Raw genomic sequence first — 18,380 nt, 5'->3', positions numbered from 1 at the left:
CAGAGCCACTATGGTTCCAGCATAAATGAATAAAATGGGTTTCAATACCAGTAGAATTATCAAAAGTTCAGCAAAGTAAAGAGCTGTGTGTAAAGGCATATAGAAATTCCTTTGGCCTTGTCTCGTTTGTCTTCCATCAGATTTTGAAGGTGTAGCTGAGTTTCTGGATGAGGTCATTGGAGCCTTGATATTAGATGAGGAAGTTCGAACATTTCCAGAAGTCATGATTCCAGTGTTTGACATTTTATTGGGCCGAATCAAAGATCTAGAACTCTGCCAGATTCTGCTGTACGCGTATCTGGACATTCTTCTCTATTTCACTAAGCAGAAGGATATGGCCAAGGTAGGTCTGAAAGTTCACATGTGTTCAGTTGAGTTGGAAGCTTATGCTTCCCTGTCCTGAGGGCAGTGTAACATTACCTATTGTATAAGAAAGGTACATTGGTTATTACATAGTCTTTTTTTGTTCTGTTTTGTTTTTTTGACTATGCTGTGTGGCTTGTGGGATCTTGGTTCCCCAATCAGGGATCGAACCCACATCCCCTGCATTGGTAGATCCTTAACCACTGGACCACTAGGGAAGTCCCGGTTGTTGTATAGTCTTAACTCTTTGAAGCTCTCTCACCCGATCACTTACCTCATCATACAGACAATTGACTAGGACTTGTCTTTTCCTACAGGTTTTTGTAGACTACATTCAGCCCAAGGATCCAAGTAATGGACAGATGTACCAGAAGACCTTGCTAGGAGTAATCTTGAATATCTCCTGCTTATTAAAGACACCGGGAGTCATAGAAAATCATGGCTACTTCCTGAACCCATCTCGTTCCAGTCCCCAGGAGATCAAAGTACAAGAGGCCAACATTCATCAGGTGGAGCTGTTTCCTGGTGCATTCCTGTCCCCAATCTCTTAAGTATTGCTTCCTCAGGAAGCAAATGCAGACAAGGCTGCTTGAGCCTTTTGGGACAGCATATTGATCTGGGTGACTCTCTACCGTAATTGTGTAAAACAATGGTCCTCTTTTTAGCATGTGCTAAGAGCAGAGGACAGACCCTTGTTTGGTTCAGAATAAGCTGCTACTATTCTTTGCCCCGTGTTGTAGCACAGTCACCTGCTCTCAATTCTCATTTTCCTCACCAAGGTATTTCTTAAAACTTCAGCTCCTAAAATCTTCTGAATGAACTCCAGCTTAAAAGCCAAATTGTTTTCCTTTTCCTCCTTTCCCCTATGTCATCTCTGTTTGGGCTTCCTAGCATAAATTATATGGTAGAAGTCTGGCCAACATACGGCAATCAGTGGTTGAATTGGGGGCAGTTTAAATCTCCCATCATCACACCTTTCTAAAGCAGAGGTTGGCAAATTATAGCAGTGGTCAAATCCAGCCTGCTGCCCTATTTTGTAAGTAGTTGTATTGAACCTAGCCATACTTCTGTGTATTGTTTATGGCTTGACTTTATGCCACAGTGGTAGAGCTGAATAGGTGCAACAGAAACCATATGGCATGCAAAGCCAAAAATAATTACCATCTGGCCTTCAGAAGAGAAACTTGACCAGCCCCGACTCTGCTGCTGCTACTGCCCCTACTCTAAAGCTATGTAAATGCTAGCTGTAGTTTGGCAGCTCATCTGGAAGACTTACACGTGCCCAGAATTGTTATTATTTTTTTAAATCAGAAATAGGGGGGCAGGGTAAGGCACAGGGAGAGTAAGGGAAAGATCAGGATTCATGTATTTTTGGAAATCACCCGTGGCTAAGGTTTGAGAGTAACAAATATTAGGATTGTGCAACTGGAATGTTCTGTGGTTGTGTTTTCTGGTTAAACAGTTCATGGCTCGGTTCCATGAAAAGATCTACCAGATGCTGAAGAACCTACTCCAGCTCTCTCCAGAAACCAAACACTGTATCTTGTCCTGGCTCGGAAACTGTTTGCATGCAAACGCAGGCCGCACCAAGATTTGGGCCAATCAGATGCCAGAAATCTTCTTCCAAATGTATGCCTCGGATGCCTTCTTTCTGAATCTGGGTGCTGCTCTCCTGAAGCTATGCCAGCCATTTTGCAAACCCAGATCCTCTCGGATCCTCACCTTTAATCCTACTTACTGTGCCCTGAAGGAGTTGAATGATGAAGAACGAAAAATAAAAAATGTACACATGAGAGGTAGGGGGAAGCTGGTCTCTCAAAACTGTGTGTGTGTAACATAAGGCCTTCACTTCCATATCCTGTTCCACAGAGGTCCCTCTTTCTCAAAGAAGATAAGGCAAAAGGAAAAGCTATTATAAATTTTTAAAAGACAGACTTTTAAAAACTGATAGTTTTAGATGTTATGCTTTACTGAGACCTTCTCTCTGAATTTGGCAGACTTGGATATTCACTCATTCATTCATTCTTAGGAAAATGAATAAAGGACAGTCCCTGTCCTTTTTGAACTCAAAGGCTCCAAAAGGAGGCAGATATGTTAACAGATCATCATAATACGGTCTAGGGCTAAGCTATAGGAATCCAGAGAAGTGAGTAAATGATGAATTCTGCAGAAGGTGGAGGTCTTCATAGCTGAGTCTTGAAAAATGTGTTGGGTTTATCAAGCAAAGGAGTCCCTTTTATAGAGGAAATAACTATGAAGGTACAGAGCTGTGAAACAACTAAGGAGCAGTGGGACGCTCCACATGGCTAAAACATGGGGTAGCTGGGGGAAAGGGTATGGAAACTGGCAGAAAATAAGCCTAGGGAGGGAGAATGTTGAAGCCAAGTTGGAGAAAACTCAATACAGAGAAGTGAAAACAAGGAAATAAACCACTCTTAGTTCTACCACTCAAAATGAATCACTCTTAATTATTATGTACTTTCTCCCAGTTTTTTAACTCTTCTAATTATAAAAGTAACACATGCTCAAAAGCAAATAATCTTATATACAGAAAAGCACAGAATAGTAACAAATGATTACCTATCTCCTGGAAAATTCTACAGTGCTGTCTATCATTCCTTTTCATTTTTGGTGATTTCATGACCAAGCTAAAGAGATTTAACTGCATTTCTATAGACAGAAGCTAAAAGACATTTTTAGACCAATAGAGTAGGAATGTTACAAGATCTGTTTTTTAGAAGATATTACTCAATTACCTGGAAGCAGGATGGAAGTTGAACTAAAATAAGGGGACACTGGAGCCAAGATAGATGTCTATGGCAAGACATTTACTCTTCCTTTTCATTTCTTTGAGGTTTGGACAAAGAGACCTGTTTGATTCCAGCTGTACAGGAGCCAAAGTTTCCCCAGAACTACAACCTTGTAACAGAGAACCTTGTCCTGACAGAGTACACCTTGTACTTGGGATTTCACAGGTAGCTCCTCTGATGTCATTAGGAAAGAACTGTTTGCTTGTGTTGATATCAGAAGGTTAAAAGTGAGTATTATAACAATCTCATTGGAGAAGGAAATGGCAACCCACTCCAGTGTTCTTGCCTGGAGAATCCCAGGGATAGGGGAGTCTGGTGGACTGCCATCTCTGGGGTCACACAGAGTCGAACACAACTGAAGCGACTTAGAAGCATAACAATCTCACTTTATTGTGAAGGCTTACATTAGGATCTAATAGGAAAAGGGCATTACACGCATTAATCTGTGTCTAGATCAACTGGCTTTATCCATGTACCTTGAATTTATTTTGCATTTTTGACCTCTTAAACTTTTTTAAAAATTAAAGATACACTATATTATATAAATATAGTGTAAAGATACACTATATATTTCTCTTGATCTGCACATTTTTTAAATCACTATCTTCCTTTTGTCTTCCACACAAGTGGAATTTTCATTTAATATTTCACATTCTGCTCTTCAATTTTCATTACTTATTATGCCTGATGAAAAAAGAGAAAGCTTTATTCTATGGTATAGAGAGACAAAATTGACAAAAAGAAATGTTTTAAGAGATTTCAGAACGATCATAAAAATCTGTGTATCAAAGAGGATTCTGGATGTGTGAAAATTTGAAAGCTAAGGTGTGTAACTTCCAAAAATGTTTTGGTTCTGGCTAACCACATGTCATTCTATGATTTTTCTCCCCCTCTGATTTAGCTGATTGTGAGAAGCATTTTATAAATAAGGGGGAAAATAGCTACTCACTCATATTATAGGAAGGCATATTGAGGACAGCAATTTTTAATGCCTTTTTGGGAAACTTAAAATGACACAGCATTTTTCAAAGCTCATCAGATTTTTCAAAAAATGAAATTACATCTTTACAAGAGATACTTTCTCTGTCATTGATATTTTAAATGAGACAGTAGATAACAACTTACAATGTATTTATTAACCTATTAAAACACAAAATGAAAGTCATCTAGTTTCTCATTATTGGCTAGTTAACACTAGACATCGTCCACAGGGCAAGAGAGAATGAGTTTGGACTGTACACACAGACACAACTCTCCATGACATTGAACTCTGGGTCTTCCTTTCATTGAGAACATTTGGATGACCCTTTTTGAAGAATCATTTAATTTTTATTGACCATCCGAGGACTGAAAGCTGCTGTTAGGTTGCATTCCAGGTGGCTTCTGGTTTATATGTGGTCATTGCTAATCTGGGAAGTGCCCAGATTCTGTCAAGAATCTGCCTGCAGTGCAGGAGACCTGGGTTTGATCCCTGGGTTAGAAAGATCCCCTGGAGAAGGAAATGGTAACCCGCTCCAGTATTCTTGCCTGGGAAATCCCAAGGACAGAGAAGCCCTGCAGGCCTCATTCCATGGGGTTGCAGAAGTCGGACACAACTTAGTGACTAAACCACCACTACCATCACCACCATTGCTAATCTGGACTCCATTCTCACCAGCTTTAGTTCTCTACTAACCATGAAAAGACTGTCCATATACCCACATCCAAGTACAATCATTGCCCTTGGGTGGTGTCAGACTATCTTGTACTTTGCCTAATCATTATATAGCGTACATAATAAAAGCCCAGTCTACACCCTGCTCAGCCAAGCCACTGTTCTTTCGATAGTGCATTTCGGCCAAAGGCAACTAACTATATGTTGAATAACATTTTCCCGGTGCTCTGCTCCCAGCCCCATCCTGTCAGTAACTTTTGTGATATCTGTGTCATCACAACTGCAGCCCTACATCCTAAATATATGAGGATTTGTTTTTCAGAAACAGTCTGTACTCAAACCATCTGTATGTGAGCCTTCTGACCCAGTCTCTTCTGCTTTCTTGAGGGCAGGTTGCATGATCAGATGGTAAAAATCAATCAGAATCTGCATCGGCTGCAGGTAGCCTGGCGGGACGCTCAGCAAAGTTCCAGCCCTGCTGCTGACAACCTCCGGGAGCAGTTTGAACGACTGATGACCATCTATCTTTCTACCAAGACGGCCATGAGTGAGCCACAGATGCTACAAAACTGCCTAAACTTGCAGGTGTCCGTGGCTGTTCTCCTGGTTCAGCTGGCCATAGGCAACGAGGGCTCACAGCTGATGGAGCTGACTTTTCCTTTGCCAGATGGCTATAGTTCTTTGGCTTACGTGCCAGGTGAGCTGGCTCTCCCTTAGGAACTTCCTATTTATAGGCATCTGAGTTTAACTGGGTCATTCTGGAAGTATAATACGCAAAATAACCTACCTTAGCTATCATTCAGCTGTTTTTGGAGAAACAACTCAAACTCGTAGATAATGTCTGTTGGTCAGAGCCTGGGAGAACTGACAGCTGGTTCCTCAGTTATGTTGCCACTGCTCTGCAGATCAGAAAATAGTCTTAAGAGGGTGAAGTGCAGTCAGGGTTTTCAGAGCTGTTAGTTTCTATCATTAATATAGTTTGTCATTCAACTTATAAGTTTATCTGTCTAACCCTCCCCCTGTGCTAGTCCTTAGGGGAAAAAAGTCATCTCTTCTTGGTTAACCCAGAACGGAGAGTGTGTATGTCTGTTATATTGGTTGCGGGGTCAGCAGATACTCTCCATCAAATTTAGGTTACATTTTTTTTCTTTAATTTTTATTTTATCTTGGAATAGAGTTGATTTACAATATTATGTTGGTTCCAGGTGTACAGCAAAGTGATTCAGTTATATATATACATACATACATTCTTTTTCAGATTTTTTTTTCCATATAATTGGGAAATTTGAGAAATTTCCTGTGCTATACAATAGGTCCTTGTTGATTACCTATTTTATATATAGTAGTATGTATGTGTTAATCCCAAACTCCTAATTTATCCCCCTGTACTTCTTTTCCCCTTGGTACAGGTTACATGCTCTTAATCCCTGTACTAGTCATTGATTGCTGAGTAACAGATTACCCCAAACATAGCAACTTCAAACAACAAACATTATTACACACAATTCCCTCAGGTCAGCAATCCAGGATCAGCTTAGCTGCATGGTCCTGACTTTGGTCTCTCATGAAGTTGCAGTCAGGCTATCCACCAGGGCCATAGGAATCTGAAGACTCGACCAGGGCTGGAGGATCTGCTTACAAGCCTAGTCATGTGGTTGCTGGCAGATCACAGTTGCTTGCTGGCTTCTTTTCCAGGCCACACAGGACTCTCTTTAGTAACTATTCATGGTATGGCAGCTGGCGTCTCTCAGATCAGGGGACAAAAATGGAAGCTGTAGGCTTTTATAACCTAATTATGGAAATGACATGCCATCATCTCTGGAGTAGTGGAGGAGGAGATATACAAGGGCATAAATACAAGAGGGCTAGGATCAGTGGAGCACCCCAGAGACTGATGACCATAGTCATCTAATGTTTTCATCTTTATTCAAGATTCTTCACCTAAAGGGTTATTTTAACTCACAGTTAACCTTGAGTGTGGATCTATATCCATCGGTGTACTTAAACTGCACTGGTGTGTTAACAGCATTTTATATCTCTACTGTTCTTCCATTTACTTGGATAAAACTAAAAATTGCCTTACATTCAAAGGAGGTTCTGCATTTTTTAAACTTGTCATCCTTCCTAGTACCTGCAAGACATTTGGGGTTCTTGTAAACCTTCACTAAGTAGAGAAAAAGAGAAGAATTTAAATATTGCTTAATACAGAGAGTCAGATGTTTGGCTAATTCCAGTGAAAATTTTCTTTCTCAGAATTTTTTGCAGATAACTTGGGCGATTTCCTCATTTTTCTTCGTCGCTTTGCCGATGACATCTTGGAGACATCGGCAGATTCCTTGGAACATGTCCTTCATTTTATCACCATTTTCACTGGAAGCATAGAAAGGTGAAGTGCTGAAAGCATGGTTCTGTCACAGTACAGAACTGTGAAACATTCAGAAGACTTCTAAGCCAAGAAATAAACAAGCCTGAATCATAAGGGGTTGCCTTCAGAAGTGTGTTAACATTAATGAATCACCTGACTATCCTTATGAGTAGCCCAAAATCCCATACTTGAGAGGCATAATAAACAAAGGACTTTGCCCACAGAGAATTTGAACCTGCATATAAGGTACCAGATGGGAATTCCCCTGCTAGTCCCTGGTTAAAATACTTAACCTTCATGCCAGAGAACTTGCCAGGTGCTAATGATCTTCTAATGTCTGATAACAAAGTTTGCTGTACGGTCCTGAATTGGATGAGCAGTAAACTTGGGTAAATGCTCTATGATCTCAAGGCTTACCATTCACAGCTTCTAGTCCTCTTTCCCAGAGGGAGTTGCTCACTGACCTGTAGCGTTGCTCCTCTGATCTCCTGGTGGTAGTAGACCAAAGGAAGCAATGTGTACGTAAGTGAGAATTTTCTGCAGAGCCACAGTCCCCTGAGATATGTCACTGAGACGTAGACAGAACCCACTCCTCCACTGAACTGCATGGGCCTAGTGAGAAGTTCTGAACCAACAAGTGTTAGGCACACCTGGGATGCATTGTAAGTAATGTAGAATAATTAATTATATCCTGGTCCTTACCCCAGAAAGCCTGGAAAGGCAAGTTTATTCCAGGTGAAGCTGTCAGAGAATAGTAAACAGTAAGTAATGCATTATTAAAGAGAAATAAACAGAATGGCAGAGCATTAAATAGAAACTTAAATGCTCACCCTCATTATTGATAAGCTGTGATCTTAAGAACTGAATGATATACTCTGCATATCCCCAAGAAATTGACAGACTCAAAACTGCTCAGTAGTGTTTTCTCCTATAACTCTCTGTACAGATATTATTGATGATATGCTGTTTTGATTCCTCATGTGGAGAAAAACAGTTACAAATTTGGGAGTAAAGTTTTCTGCTTGCTCAGTTTGCTTTCTGCCCTATTCATAGGATGAAGAATCCCCACCTAAGGGCCAAACTGGCTGAGGTGTTGGAAGCAGTGATGCCCCACATGGATCAGACCCCAAATCCTTTAGTATCCAGTGTCTTCCACCGGAAACGTGTGTTCTGCAACTTTCCCTATGCATCCCACCTTGCAGAAGCTCTCATCAAGGTCTTTGTGGACATTGAGTTTACAGGTAAAGCAATCTAGAACCAAGAAGTTAATGCATCGCTTAATCAGTTTTTAAATGGAAAATACCATAAGCCATCATTTACTGAATATCTACCATGTGCTACCTTGATGCTAAGTGCGTTTTTCACATTGTTTCCTGGTCACCACCTTGTCAAAATTTCCTTGTCAAAAGTACAGGAAAGTTTTACTGTATTATTCCCGTTTCCCTGTGAAGACGTGGATGCTCAAAAAAGATTATTTGTTTATGTCATACAACTAAGTGGGAGAATCAGATCTATCTCACTTTAAAAAAGAAAGACATATACTCTTAATAACTTTACTATATTTTTTGATAGACTCATATTCAAATAAATTAGGCTGTCCAATTAAAACCTGCGTCTTTATATTTTTCTTGCCTCAAAATTATAGAATGGTGAAGAGTAAGACAGTGTGCTGATTGACATATTCTTTTATCTTGTCCAGACAGTCTTAATTCTCCTACAGTTTGAATTATAAAATAATTATTTATTTGGCTGCTCAGGGTCTTAGTTGTGGCTTTCAGGATCTTCAGTCTTTGTTGTGGTGTGTGGAATCTTTAGTTGCAACATGCAAACTCTTAATTGAGACATGTGGGATCTAGTTCCCTGACCAGGGGATGAACTTGGGCCCCCTGCCTTGGGAATGCAGAGTCTTAGCAGTGGGCCACCAGGGAAGTCCCAAGGGTGAATTATAATAATTTTTATTTTCTGAGAAAGTAGAAGTTGAAAAAGATTTAAGAGACTTGGATTAAATGGACCCAGAAGGAAAACCAAAGTCTTCTGACTCCAAATCCCACACTCCTCCTTTATTATATGACCCAACCTATAGAGCTCTAGTGGTACCTTTGGCATGTCAAAAGCTGTACAAGCCTCAGGTTTTCAGCTCCTGGCCTGATTTTTCAGAGTAATCAGGACCCAGTTGGCCCCACAGTTGGGATGTTATCCGTGAAGAATGTGGGGATTACTTAGTGGCCGATGCTGCACGTGGCTGTCACTGCCACAATGGCTAGCTCAGAGGCCTCATTCAGAGTCAGATAAGCACTCTATGTTTGGATGTGAAAGCATTTGTTTCCCTTGGCTTTTATTTTGCAGCTCAGACCTCATCCTTTTCTGAGGTCTGTATCCTTTATATCTGTCTCCCTCTTGTTCTGTCGATAAGGAAATAAGTAAACACTTGGCTACAACTCTAGATCTTTATAAACTCCCAGGACTGGCTTTACCAGTATCCTTAACACATTCAGAATTTTCTAAAAATGGCTACACATAGACATTGGGCTTCCCCAGTGGCTCAGAGATAAAGAATCCACCTGCCAATGCAGGATACACAGGTTCAATCCCTGGGTCAGGAAGATCCCTTGGAGAGAGAAATGTCAACCCACTCCATCTTTCTTGCCTGGGAAATCCCATGGACAGAAGAGCCTGGTGGGCTACAGTCTGTGGGGTCACAAAGAGTTAGACAGGATTGATAGCCATCTGTCTGCAGATGGACACAAGCTCATATTCTTTCTCTAACGCCACTGGCTTTGCTGATTCTTTGCTCTGCCTTACTCCAGGAGACCCCCATCAGTTTGAGCAGAAGTTTAATTACCGCCGTCCCATGTATCCCATCCTCAAGTACATGTGGGGAACAGATACCTATCGAGAGAGCATTAAGGTGAGAATGTTTTTGGTGAAACCAAAACTGAGTTATCTTCACTGCAGATAAGCCCCAGTGGGTTGTGATTCAAGACTAAACTGGTTTTCTCTTGGGTTGGGTCTTACAGGATTTGGCTGACTATGCCTCTAAGAATTTAGAAGCCATGAATCCCCCGCTTTTCCTCCGTTTTCTTAACCTGCTAATGAATGATGCCATTTTCCTTCTGGATGAAGCCATACAGGTAAAACAAACAGATTTAACTGCTCTTATACCATCATACATACTTTTTACCTCTTAGTCATGACAGAGCAATCCATATGCCCCAAGTACCTGTCTTAGACACCAAAATTTTGCAAGTAGTAATGTACTGCCAACCTTGCCGTTTTAATTTGATAGATATTCTTCCATTAGAGACCAAGATCAAGGGTCACTGAAGCCTTATGAGCTAGGATGAGATTTTGGCAGAGTGGAAAACGAAGTGTGAAAGAAAGGCCAGACTGGCTCAACTAATCAGTCTAGCACTACAAAAAGAAATCAGAGAATTGTCATTCAGTTAGTGACTTTCAGCTTTCTTCCATTGCAAGACATTGGTAACAGTGACCAACCAAAGCAATGATCCTTACCCCTCTTTCCTAAAAGACTGACTTTTATGCCACTATTTGAAAAAAGTATCTGGTTTGGGTAATTTTTTTCACATAGAGACTCCAGATCATCAGTATTTTTCATTTGTGCACTGCTTCCCGAATCTTTAGCTCTATCTGAAACATGAGTTTTACTACATACACCAGAGGCCACTCAGCTCCTTCAGCTTAACCATCTCTTGTGGAGCTGCTTCTTGCTCCTATAAAAATTCCCTTTATCTGCAACAGATATAAGACAGGGCAGTGACCCAGAGGGAGACAGAGCAGGTAAGTCATGAGGGTAGCCTGTCAGATAGCCCCCACACACCTCGTGTTGATTAGCAGTCTCCCAGTAACTTGTATTTAATTTGTAAAAAAATGCTTCTGCTTTGATCATAATCCCATACTTGAAGATTTTTAGATCTGTTGCCTTAGAAAACAAGTCCTGTAATAAATAGACCTTTCTCAGCAAAAGCTGTATGACAGAATGAATGACACAGATGGCATCTCCATGGGCTATAAGCATAACATGCTTGCTGCAACAGCAAGAGTGATGAGAAATAGAGGGCTTTAAATATTTATGGTTCTCCTTCCAGACATCTTGCATATTTGATAGAGCTTTGTTTTTAGATAAGCAGTTTTGGGGGGTGGTTTTGTTTTCCTTCTCTCAGGAAGGGGTCAGCCTTTTTTCCCTGTAGCCTATTTGCTTTTATCAATGTTTCATATACTGTTTATCCTCCTTTCTCTTTCATAGACTATAATATTTCCAGGGGAATAGCCTATTACTCTCCCCAGACTGAAACAATGTTTCCACAGTTTCTTTTTTAAAAAGTTCTTTAAAGGCTGTACCATGCTGCATGTAGGATCTTAGTTCCCAAACCAGGAACCCATGCCCCCTGCATTGGAAGCACAGAGCCTTAAACAATGGACCACCAGGGAAATCTCTCCACAATTTCTTTTTAAACTTAATAAAGCCTCCTGTCCCTTATGTAGTCCTTGGCTTTCCCAGCGTAGTGGACTAGATTTTAAATAGGACCTCTTAAATATCATCTTCCTTTCAATACACTTTGTCCTCTGATCCATTCCACCTCTGCTTTCTGTAGTATTTGAGCAAGATAAAGATTCAGCAAATTGAGAAGGACCGAGGTGAATGGGATAGTCTGACTCCAGAAGCCCGCCGAGAGAAGGAGGCTGGCCTACAGATGTTTGGACAGTTAGCACGTTTCCATAACATCATGTCCAATGAAACAATCGGTACCCTTGCATTTCTGACATCAGGTAAAGACACAACACACTACTTTCCCCAAAAATGCAGTGGTTAAGATCTGCTTCAGTTGAGGGATCAGCCCCACTAAGGCTCTGGTGACAGTATCCTCCTCCACAGTCTGAGAGGAAGTGAATCACTAGAGAAGCTTCAGAAAGAATGTTGCCCATTGTTGACATGGGAATGAGGAAATGGTCACCCTCACACAGCTGCCAGAAAGCATAAGTTACTGTCATTTTTCTTGAGGACAACATATCCATATAAATATATTTGGGGGTGTTTGTGTTGACTTGAAAAAATATCCTTGAACTCTGGTTAAATGCGGTAGATCAGAGACATTTATCTCTACTCCCTCTGTAGCTCCACTGTCCAGTTCAGTAGCCACTCACAACATGAGTCTGTCAAGCATTTAAACTGCAACTAGTCAGAAATGAGATGTGCTGTAAGTAGAAAATACACACTGCAAGACTTTGTATCTAAAAGTAAAAACTTCCATTAATAATTTATATTGGTTATATATGAAATGGGGGCATCCCTGGTGGCTCTGATGGTAAAGAATCTCCCTGCAATGCAGAAGACCTGGGTTGGGAATATCCCCTGGAGAATCCCACTCCAGTATTCTTGCCTGGAAAATTGTGGACAGAGGAGCCTGGCGGGCTACAGTCCATGAGGTCAACAGAGTTAGACACAACTGAGTGACTAAGCACGCACATACACACATGAAATGATAACCAAGGATCACCAGGAATTTGAGAAAATCCTCTTAACACAAATAATAGCCGAAAACACCTTCAAATATCTTTATAAGTCTCAGAGGAATGAAAAAAAGATACAACATACATAAGACAAGAACAAAGAGGCAATACCAGAGATTATCCAAAGAACAAGAGCTCTTGAATATTGAAAATACAACTTCAGAAATTTTGAAAAGTCAGTAGGACAGTTAGAAAATAAATTCAAGGAACTCTTAAACGAAAGCAGAACAGAAAAAAAAAAAAAGATGGAAATTAGAAGAGAAAGAAGAAGAAAATATCAATCTAGAAAGTCTCAGAACAATGAAAGGGAGCAAAGAAATAAAACCCTCCAATTTCCCCAAAACTAAGAGGTTCTAAATCAAAAGGAGCCCCCAAGTGCCCAGCACAGGGAATCTTCAAGACCCCACACTAAGGTATATCATTGAGGTATTTTAGAAAATCAGGGTAAAGAGATCTTAAAAGGTCCCCGAGAAAAATCAGGTAATGTGCAATGGTTTAAGCATCAAAATGTCTTCAAATATCACAACAGTGACATTTGAAGCTGTAACACAGTTCTGATGGAAAATTATCTTTTCAGCCTAGAATTCTATAGCCAGCCAAACTGTCAATCCTGTTTGAGGGTAAATGTAAGGGAATTTTCAGAGGTGACGGTATCAAATTTACTTCCAATTTACGCTTTCTTGAGAAGCTACAGAGAGATAAACATACTCCGTCAAAATGAAGGAGGAAAGTGGAATCCCATAAGAGAGATGCAAAGGTAGTTCCCGGGCTGATGGTGGAGGTAGCTTGTGTGACCACCACACTATAGGCCTACAAAATTGGAGTCCAGATTGCAGTGATGAATGGAAACTTCCAAAAAACATCTCTAAAAACTGTTTTTGAGAGTTCTACATTTCTGGTGGAGAATTTAGAAAGATTTAATGATAGGTACTCTGAAAGTAAGCAAAAAAATGATTAAAATTTTCATTAAAAGTATACCCACTCTCAGCTCACTGGAGAAGGAAATGGCAACCCACTCCACTCCAGTATTCTTTCCTAGAGAATCCTGTGGACAGAGGAGCCTGGTGGGCTGCCGTCTATGGGGTCGCACAGAGTCGGACACAACTCCAGCGACTTAGCAGCAGCAGCAGTCAGCTGAAATCAGTTACAGAACAAAGAGACCTCTGCCCCATTCCCAAGAAGTATCTTGAGCATGAAGTCTCTGAGTTGGGAGTTCTTAGGGGAAACACATTGACTGAATCTGCCTACCTTGTCCAGGCACCATAGTAGGAGTTAGCGTGAGTTATTTTATGACAGGAGGTCCTGGTAAGGAGCACGGAACTAAACTACCACCAATCGGAAGAATTTGAGAAAGGTCAAAAGGAGATGCCACTTGCTCTACCCCCTCCAAGAATCCTTCTCCCTAGCATCCATCTTGGCTCAGCAATGCATGTGCCACCAGGAAGGACCCTGAGTTAGAATGATGGGCCAGAGAAAACCCAGGAACTAATCTCATCACCATAAAACCTGAGACTGTGAGCCACATGGCAGGGCAGTCGTCCTGGGTTCCCTTACACTCCTGCTCTCCGCCCATGCACCCCTTTCCAATAAAGTATCTTGCTATGTCAGCCCTAAAAAGGTATGTGTGTGTGTATATAGATATATATATAATTATTATTATTACTTTTTATAATTTTTAGAATACTGTGTGGCTCTGCTGTAAGTGATACTTTCATGCTCTTAATAAAAAATCTAAATTATTTCTCCAAAGATCTGCTTATATATTAGGGAAATTCATATTAGGAGAAGAGGGACAAGAATATGAACTAAACTGTCACCAGTAGTAGAGTCAATATATAATGACTAAAATGGAAAAATTAAGAACCAGCAATGCTAAACAAGCTGTATTCTACTTGGCTTGTTGCACTTGGCATATATGTGTATTTTGGAATTAGTGACCTAGCAGTCAGTTTCTTACAAATTTGTTATAGGATATAATAAGTCTAAAAGGTGTATGTATACACATTGAAGTTCATCAATTAGTATAATACTTTTAACAGGAAAAAATTTAAAACAATCATAATATCCAACAACAAAGATAGAGTAAATAAATAATTCATGGTGCAGTCATATGTGGTTGTTAAAAAGGGTATAAATCATCACTGTCCTATAGTGCTGTATATGATTGTTGTTTACTTGCTATGTCATATCCAACTCTTTAACCCCAGTGTAGCCAACAAGGCTCCTCTGTCCATGGAATTTCCCAGCCAAGAATACTAGAGTGGGTTGCCATTTCCTTTTTCAGGGGATCTTCCCAACCCAGGGATCAAACTCACCTCTCCTGCTTAGGAGGCAGATTCTTTTCCACTGAGCCACCTGGGAAGCCGACTTTATGGGACAGAAATAGTGAATCTGTACTGTCCAGTACTATCACTGTCGGCCGCACTGGCCACTGAGTGGCCACTTGCTGTGTGGCTAGTGTACCCGAGAGACTGGAGTCTTCTACTTAATTTTAGTTCATTTAAATAGCCACATGTGGCCTGTGGCTGCCATGTTGGGCAGCACCGGAACCTATAAATGGTAAGATATTTATGATACTGTTAACGAGAAAAGTTATAGAGTATATATAATGTGATAATCACTGTGTTTTAAAAATGTATGTGTGTGTAAATAAGGAGAGAAAAGCTAGGACATATTAGCAAAATGTAACTAGTGTTTACTCTGAGTGGTTGTTTTTGTATTTTGTTTGCTTTGCTTATCTAATATTTTCTAATATTACTGCAGTGAAAATGTATTTCAAAGAAAGCAGACCCCAGAGGTCTCTAAGTAAAACTCTAGGACACAGTAAGTTGAAGATTTCTAGTGGATTGGGTTTTCACAGGCTTTGGCTTTTTTCCAGAGATCAAGTCCCTCTTTGTGCATCCTTTCCTGGCCGAGCGCATCATCTCCATGCTGAACTACTTCCTGCAGCACCTGGTTGGCCCCAAGATGGGGGCCTTAAAAGTCAAGGATTTCAGTGAATTTGACTTCAAACCCCAGCAGCTCGTTTCAGATATCTGCACCATCTACTTAAATCTTGGGTACCTGAGATTTAAATGGGGCAGGCCAGAGGGGTTGCTCATGTTTTAACTGGGGGTTTTGCTAATAGAATGAAATAACTAGCTGATAATTATGTGGAAGTAGAAAAGATTTGTTTCAAGTTGGCTGACAAAGTAGTCTTCTGCAGTTTTAAATCATTAGATTTCGTGTGACCTGTGGGATGTTATTTAGAATTTCCAGCATTCTGCCTTAATCTGTTCAAAGGTAAACTTTACTGATTGTTTCATTGTTTGGAAAAGCAGTAGTTTTTTTTTTTTTTAACCAGTATATTTTTATGGTCACCAGATACTTGATAAGACTTCCTTCCTAAAAATTAGAAGAGATCATTCCATAACAAAAGAACATTCATGATACCTAAGTGATGGGGTACTTTGTTCCTCAAGCCCTCTGTTACTGCCCTCTTTGATCTACCCTCTGATGCTTAGTTTCTCTCTGATGCTGACCTTCCAGGGACGAGGAGAATTTCTGTGCCACTGTGCCCAAAGATGGCCGTTCCTACTCCCCAACTCTCTTTGCACAGACAGTCCGAGTCCTGAAGAAAATAAATAAGCCTGGGAATATGATTGTGGCTTTCAGCAACTTAGCAGAGAGAATCAAGGTGAGGACGATAATTTGCTTATTAACATGTTCAATAAAAATCATATTGTCAACTCAGCTGTTTTGCTTTTTTACTCAACTTTATGGGGGAAATGGAGAAGGCAATGGCAACCCACTCCAGTACTCTTGCCTGGAAAATCCCATGGACAGAGGACCCTGGTAGGCTGCAGTCCATGGGGTCCCTAAGAGTCAGACATGACTGAGCGACTTCACTTTCACTTTTCACTTTCATGCATTGGAGAAGGAAATGGCAATCCACTCCAGTGTTCTTGCCTGGAGAATCCCAGGGACAGGGGAGCCTGGTGGGCTGCCATCTCTGGGGTCGCACAGAGTCGGACATGACTGAAGCGACTTAGCAGCATGGGGGAAAAGTGCATTGTGTTGAGAAAATATAAATAATGAATCCTCCTGGCCAGTCAATAAGTAAAACGACCACATTCTTTAATAGTAATATTCTTTTCAATATGAAGGTGAGAACAGAAAAATAAGAAGCTTCTGCTAAAAGAATTAACAGATTTTTAATAGGTTGTTTTTATGAAAATTCTGTACAGGGTTACCAATAGATTTGAAAATCTGTGATATTAACAACTTTTTCGAATAAAATTCAGGATTAGTAGCTTCTAGTCATTGATTTTTGTTGATTTTTCTCTGTTCTCTTGTAATTGGGTTATATAGGAATGGCCATACATTTTAAAGATTATAATACTATATTGTACTCAGCTAATCCCTTTGGTGGGAGCAGCTTCATTAACAATTATGAAAAAGAAAAAATTGTGGCAGAGTCTAATGGAAAACCTTCCTAATTGATAACAGTCTTCCCTTCATTGAGTTACTTTTTTATTGAATTGGGCTTCATCTTTGCCTAGAGCTTAGGCAGATGGATCCCTGAGGACGTAGAGTCATGAAGGAATCAAATGCTGAAGCCACTTTTAAACTCCTATACCTGTTTGTACCTAAAACTGGAAACTGCTTTTCATACACAGACTGCATGAATGACTCTGTAATTATGCAAATAAGAACCCCTGCAACCTCGCATCCCCTTACAACAGAGCTGTTGTCAGAAGTATGGATGTTGTCTGTGGTGTTTTGTTTTGTTTTGTTCCCTGTTAACACTTAAACTCCTTTCCAGTCATGACCACTAGCAGCTGAGCCAAACTGACTGAAGTTTCAGAGTTGGGGCTAAATGTTAAATTCGCTCCTGTAATATCCATCTTGGCTTGTTTAGCCCATAAAGCTGAAAATGATTCCTGTCTCTGTACAGGATTATTAATGACCCCTTAAGACTAGGGAATCGTCACGGAGCATTTTGAACTCAGCTGCTTCTGTTAATTCCCCCTAACTGGCTGGTTCTTATGCTCAGTCCCTAGCAGACCTCCAACAGCAGGAAGAGGAGACCTATGCTGATGCCTGCGATGAGTTCCTGGACCCCATCATGAGCACACTGATGTCTGACCCTGTGGTGCTGCCGTCCTCCAGAGTGACTGTGGACAGATCCACCATTGCCAGACATTTGCTCAGGTGAGCCAGCCCCCAAAAGCAGCCTCAGGAGTAAACATGTACCTTTGTCTGCTGTCATCTTTTTCTCCCACTACAGTACTGTGCACCCAGTAGGTACCCCAGATTGTTAGTTTATTAATGTGCTGTGTGGAGGAGGCATTTTGGTAGAAGCCTATCACATGATTGTTAAGGATGTCAGCATCTGATATAAGACACTCTGTTAAATGCTGGCACTAACCTTACCTCTTCTTCCTCAAGGAAATGATTCCTATCAATATTTATTATAAAATATATCAACCTGGAGTATAAGTTGACCTGAAATTGTGGCTCAGCTAGTAAAGAATCCTCCTGCAATGTGGGAGACCTGGGTTCAATCCCTGGATTGGGAAGCTACCCTGGAGAAGGGAAAGGCTACCCACTCCAGTATTCTGGCCTGGAGAATTCCATGGACTACATAGCCCATGGGATCGCGAAGAGTCAGGCACGA

General features: G+C 40.7%; 1 protein-coding gene across 2 annotated transcripts in view; it reads left to right on the top strand.

Annotated features, from left to right (window-relative positions):
- UBE4A (ubiquitination factor E4A) overlaps positions 1 to 18,380 on the top strand; it is a 37,493-nt gene that overhangs the window by 14,977 nt on the left and 4,136 nt on the right. For both annotated transcript variants that reach the window (XM_005689513.3, XM_013969509.2), the window contains 13 exons: positions 141 to 343; positions 681 to 872; positions 1,826 to 2,159; positions 3,218 to 3,338; positions 5,220 to 5,524; positions 7,081 to 7,213; positions 8,246 to 8,433; positions 10,000 to 10,100; positions 10,210 to 10,323; positions 11,806 to 11,980; positions 15,600 to 15,780; positions 16,250 to 16,397; positions 17,757 to 17,914. In XM_005689513.3, the coding sequence (XP_005689570.1) occupies positions 141 to 343; positions 681 to 872; positions 1,826 to 2,159; positions 3,218 to 3,338; positions 5,220 to 5,524; positions 7,081 to 7,213; positions 8,246 to 8,433; positions 10,000 to 10,100; positions 10,210 to 10,323; positions 11,806 to 11,980; positions 15,600 to 15,780; positions 16,250 to 16,397; positions 17,757 to 17,914 (2,353 nt within the window). The remainder of the gene's footprint in view (positions 1 to 140; positions 344 to 680; positions 873 to 1,825; positions 2,160 to 3,217; positions 3,339 to 5,219; positions 5,525 to 7,080; positions 7,214 to 8,245; positions 8,434 to 9,999; positions 10,101 to 10,209; positions 10,324 to 11,805; positions 11,981 to 15,599; positions 15,781 to 16,249; positions 16,398 to 17,756; positions 17,915 to 18,380) is intronic.

This window comes from Capra hircus, chromosome 15 (assembly GCF_001704415.2).
Source record: "Capra hircus breed San Clemente chromosome 15, ASM170441v1, whole genome shotgun sequence".
NCBI classification, from domain to species: domain Eukaryota; kingdom Metazoa; phylum Chordata; class Mammalia; order Artiodactyla; family Bovidae; genus Capra; species Capra hircus.
Note: the sequence above shows the minus strand (reverse complement) of the source record. Positions and strands in the feature narration are given on the sequence as shown.